The sequence below is a fragment of the Megachile rotundata genome, unplaced genomic scaffold (genome assembly GCF_050947335.1).
Source record: "Megachile rotundata isolate GNS110a unplaced genomic scaffold, iyMegRotu1 scaffold0092, whole genome shotgun sequence".
NCBI classification, from domain to species: Eukaryota; Metazoa; Arthropoda; class Insecta; order Hymenoptera; family Megachilidae; genus Megachile; species Megachile rotundata.
The window spans coordinates 121625-126835 of record NW_027473389.1 but is presented as its reverse complement, the minus strand read 5'-3'; the positions used below and the strand labels follow the sequence as shown (position 1 = coordinate 126835).

Below are 5211 nucleotides of genomic sequence, written 5' to 3'. Positions count from 1 at the left end.
GTTGTAGATTACGGTAGTCGCATATCAAGCCTCTTATCACAAATTAAAAATTGTAATGAAATGGAACAACCACAGTTAGCGCCGCAATATAATAAAACCGCCGAAAGTAATGCTATTAGAACATTCATGACGGGTTTAAGACCAGAAGTTTATAATAGACTGCGACACCACGAATACATATTTCTCGACGATGCAATTAGCGCGACGATTCTCGCCGAAGCAGAACTTAGGGAGAGCCAGGTCCGATTGAAAATGGCAGATGAGAATGCTCGCGTTAGTAATCATAAGCGCCCCAATTATATGTCAGGATCCCAGCAAACCGCGACGGTACAATGGCAACAAAAATACTGTCTTCATTGCGAAAGATTAGGGCACCGAACCTCAGATTGTCGTAGATTTAACCAACACGGAAGACCCGCGAGAACAACCAACCTAGAACTACCACAACCACAGCACATAGTACCACGCACTGCACCAAGTCCAAATAACCAAGTAGCCAGTCCAATCACTATTCTCAGAAGGCCCCCAGTAGCCAGGCCTCCCCCTCCTACCTGTACGTTCTGTGGAAATATTGGCCACACAATCACACAATGTAGGAAGAAGGCTTATCAAGACAAAAGAGCCGAACAAGCTTATCAGGATAAGAGAGCCGAACAGGTGCGTAGTAGTACAAACCTCATAGTCCCCACTAAGATTATTAAAAAGCCCCCTAGTATTGAAGCAAAAAATAAGATTTTCCAAAGCGGGTCAGCCTTATTCATGATAGATACAGGGTCAGACCTAAATTTAATTAAAGAAACATCATTAGTATATCCCACTCAAATCTATACCGACGTCTGTCTGCAACTAAGCGGAATAACAAAAGGAAAAATTTCTACAACAGGGTACATCAAAGTGAAGATATTCGACCACGAGACCATATTGCATATCGCCGAAACCTTACCAATAGAACAAGACGGAATCCTCGGAAACGAATTCTTTCAAAGTACAGAAGCGGTTATTAATTACCCTAAAGCGATTGTAATCACCAAGGACTTCACCATACCATTTGAAGAACCAGTTATTCACATAAAACCTAGGGAGAGAAACGTAATACCAATCAGGGCCCTAAATAGTCATGTCAGCACTGGATACGTCCCAAAGTTAGATATAAATCCCAATTTGCATCTCGGTAACGCTATAGTCACTAATAGAAAGGGAGTAGCTTTTATTTACGCAATTAACGTTTCTTCCGAAGAGATAAAAATTCCCATGCCTGAGGTAGAGTTACAGCCTTTCGAAGAATCACCCGTAGAAAACTTACAAACTCCGGATACATTTAGGATACAAAACTTACTTAAACTATTGAGATTAGATCATTTAAATGACGAAGAAAGGGCTAGCATTGAAAAACTAATAAAACGACACGCGGATAGGTTTAATCTACCGGGAGAAGATTTAGCAGCAACGGATAAAGTATATCATAGGATTATTACCACCGACGACGTACCAATTAACGTAAAACAGTACAGATATCCACAAAGTCAAAAAGAGGAAATCAACAGGCAGATTGACGAGCTTCTCGAAAAAGGGATTATTGAACAATCAACTTCACCTTATAATTCCCCTTTATGGATCGTACCAAAGAAAGAAGATTCTCAGGGCAAAAAGAGGTGGCGATTAGTCATAGATTTCAGGCGCTTAAATGAAAAAACGATTGGCGACGCGTATCCACTTCCTAATATCACTGATATTTTGGACCAATTAGGTAGCGCGAAATATTTCTCAATTTTCGATCTAAAATCAGGATTCCAACAAATCCCAATGCATCCGGACGACAAGTGCAAAACTGCGTTTTCGACCCCTTACGGTCACTACGAGTTCAACAGGATGCCATTCGGACTAAAGAACGCACCAGCCACTTTCCAACGATTGATGGACAACGTTCTATCTGGACTCCAAGGAATAGAACTATTCGTGTACTTGGACGATATCGTAATCTACGCAAGTTCACTGCACGAACACGAAGTTAAATTCCATAAATTGATGGAGAAATTGAGAGACGCCAATCTCAGCCTACAGCCCGACAAATGTGAATTTCTAAAAAAGGAAGTAACATACTTAGGCCATATCATCGACGAAAACGGGGTAAAACCGGACCCCAAGAAGATAGAAGCGGTGGAGAAATTCCCGATACCAGAAACAGTGAAGAATGTATGGCAGTTCTTAGGACTCTGCGGATACTACCGAAGATTCATCGAAAATTTTTCAAAAATCGCGAAGCCACTATCAGACTTAACGAAAAAGGAGCAAAAATTCGAGTGGACTAATCTCCAACAGGAGGCCTTTACAACCCTTAGGGGGAGACTATGTAGAGAGCCAGTCCTCACTCATCCAGATTTTTCTAAACCCTTTAATATTACCACGGATGCGTCAGGGATTGCAATTGGAGCCATTCTCAGCCAGGGTGAAATAGGAAAGGACCAGCCGATCTCATACGCTTCGAGAGTCCTCAACCCGGCAGAAACACGATACTCAACCACGGAACGAGAATTACTCGCCATCGTTTACGCAGTACATCACTTCCGCCCGTACGTCTACGGAAGAAAATTCTTTCTCATAACCGACCACAAACCCTTAGTCTGGCTGAACAGCGTCGCCGACCCGACATCGAGGTTGCTGCGCTAGCGAATCAAGTTGAGTGAGTATGACTACGAGATTAAGTATAAGGCCGGAAGCCTGAACGCCAATATGGACGCATTATCCCGTAACCCCGTTCAAACGAAAGTGCTACCGATTAACGCAAAAAGGCCTCGCCCATCAGCTACAAGTACAGACACCCAAAGGGAAATTAAAAGGGAAAAAAGGATCCACCAGTACAAGACTCGTCCAAGGGAATCAGCAACGTTCAGTTCCAGAAAAATTAAGAAAAAAAAGGAATCTCATCAATATCAAACTCGACCAAGAAAGTCAGCTACATCCAGTCCGCGAGAAATTAAAAAGGAAAAGAGGTACCATCAATACCCTACTCGTTCATTGGAAGATAAAAATTCGGACGCGCTTCCTCATAAACACAGGAAAAGGACAAAAGAAGAAGAAATAAGCTCCGATGAATCGAACTACTACGATACAGATAGTTCCGACGAAGACATCGTTAACGAGAGGGAAAAGGTAGAAGTTATTAACTACGAAAGAAATAAAGAAGACCAGATACAAGTCCAAGCGGAGATCCACCAACCACCCTACGAATTCAAGACAAAGACTCCTCCACCTCTAGTATTGAGGAAAAACGATCCTCTAGTAATCGGAGATGAAATAGAAGAATTCGGTGAAGAAACAATAATTCCCAAACACCTGTTTAAAGATCCGCCGAAAATTTATGCTGCACCTCCATCCTCAGAATCCGAGAGAAAAGAAGAAGAGCCTCCTTACGAGCCTAAAAAGTTAAATAAATCAGGTCCAATAACTCCCATTAAAATAAAAAAAGAAGATGGAAAACTCACAGTAAGTAAGGTACGGAAACCAAGAATAACAGGAAAAGTAACAAGCTCTGTAATTGAAGCGAGGGATCATCTCTGTACAAGAAAGGGACCAATAGTGGTATTTTGGGACTCCCAAGGAAATCCTCTGGATCCCGAATCAGAATTGTTCATCAATAAGAAGAAAATTAAAACGTCACCTGAAAAGGAAATAATTCAATTTAAACTAAAGAAGCAATGGATATTCGGCGTAACTAGCACATTAAAAAAAGAATTACCTCAAACCCTCAGGAAACACGCGTTACTCCTCCGAAACCTTAAAATTAGTGACCTTAGCTTACCAGATAGCAAAAATCTAAAAAAATTAATACACTTAACTTTTGCTGACATGCCAATACGTATCACCATTTGTACCGGGGATATTAAAACTCCGTCGTTCGCGGAAAGAATCCCTATAATTCAAGAAAACCATATAACACCCACCGGGGGGCATAAAGGAATAAGAAAAACTTACCATCGCGTCAGAGATAATTACTATTGGAAGAACATGAAGAGAGAGATAGCCGATTTTGTAAAAACCTGTATAGACTGTCAAAGAAACAAATTAGTCCGCGTAAAGAATAAAGAACCCATGGTAATTACGGATACTCCCCTAGATGCATTTGATAAAATCTCGATGGATATATTAGGACCCTTACCTTTAACCTCAAGAGTATACAGCTATATATTGACCATCCAAGATAATTTAACTAAATATTCAGTAGCCGCGCCTATCGCTTCAATGACTGCAGAAGACGTAGCGAAAGCATTCACCAAGCACTTTATTTGCACATTTGGCTGTCCAAAGGCGATCTTGACTGACCAGGGGGCATGTTTCATGAGCTCCTTAATGAAGAAATTAGCAAAAATTTTCCACATACAAACCTACAGGACGTCATCTTTCCATCCGCAGTCAAATGGATCCCTAGAAAGAAGCCACCAGGTATTAATTGAATATCTGAAACATTTTCTCACAATAGAAAAACAATGGGACGAGTGGCTACCACAAGCGATGTTTTCTTATAACACTAGTCTCCACGAGGGCACAAGATTTACCCCTCACGAGTTAATATTCGGCAGAAAAGCACGCCAACCATCCAATTTTCCAACAGAAGATGCAATATGCACTTATCCAGACTATGTCGACAATCTCATCACAAAACTACACAATTTCCGAAAAACCGCACGGAATAATCTCGAACAAGCGAAACACCGACAGAAACATTACTACGACAGGAAAATCCGACCGATTCATTACGAGACAGGCGAGGACGTATTCCTTCTTAATCCGTCACGGAAAAATAAACTTAAGAAGGAATACTCAGGCCCCTACAGGATTACGAGAACCATAGGTAACAACAACGTGGAAATACAAATAGACCATAGAAACAGAAGGAGAATCGTTCATAAGGACAGAATTAAACGGGCCTATTTACAAATGAATGAATGGAAATCAGCGGGGGTATGAATACGTGCGTAAGGGCGTAGCCGAACGAACAAGTAGTCAGTAATAAGAGTGCCATCCAGAAGAGTAGACACGGAGAAAGAAAGAAAGTAAGGATCACTTAAGACCCTGATAAAATGGACATCGGACGACAAAATCAGCAACTAACCACTGCACTCTGCATGAGAGACATGGGGCTGGTATTCTCTTATAAATTCAACCCTACCGTAGGGAGGCTATGCTTGCTTTGCATGGCACCCACCCACTCCG

At 41.5% G+C, this 5211-nt stretch overlaps 2 protein-coding genes across 2 annotated transcripts; both read left to right on the top strand.

Moving 5' to 3' along the window:
- Positions 1-246: 246 nt before the first annotated feature.
- LOC143266209 (uncharacterized) lies at positions 247-1148 on the top strand. Its single transcript, XM_076541812.1, has 2 exons — positions 247-657; positions 884-1148. The coding sequence occupies exons 1-2, from the start codon at positions 253-255 to the stop codon at positions 896-898; spliced, it is 420 nt and encodes a 139-aa protein (XP_076397927.1). The 5' UTR covers positions 247-252; the 3' UTR covers positions 899-1148.
- Positions 1149-2667: 1519 nt separating this feature from the next.
- On the top strand, positions 2668-4965 carry LOC143266211 (uncharacterized). The gene has a single exon (XM_076541814.1). The coding sequence runs from the start codon at positions 2731-2733 to the stop codon at positions 4963-4965; it is 2235 nt and encodes a 744-aa protein (XP_076397929.1). The 5' UTR covers positions 2668-2730.
- Positions 4966-5211: the final 246 nt, after the last annotated feature.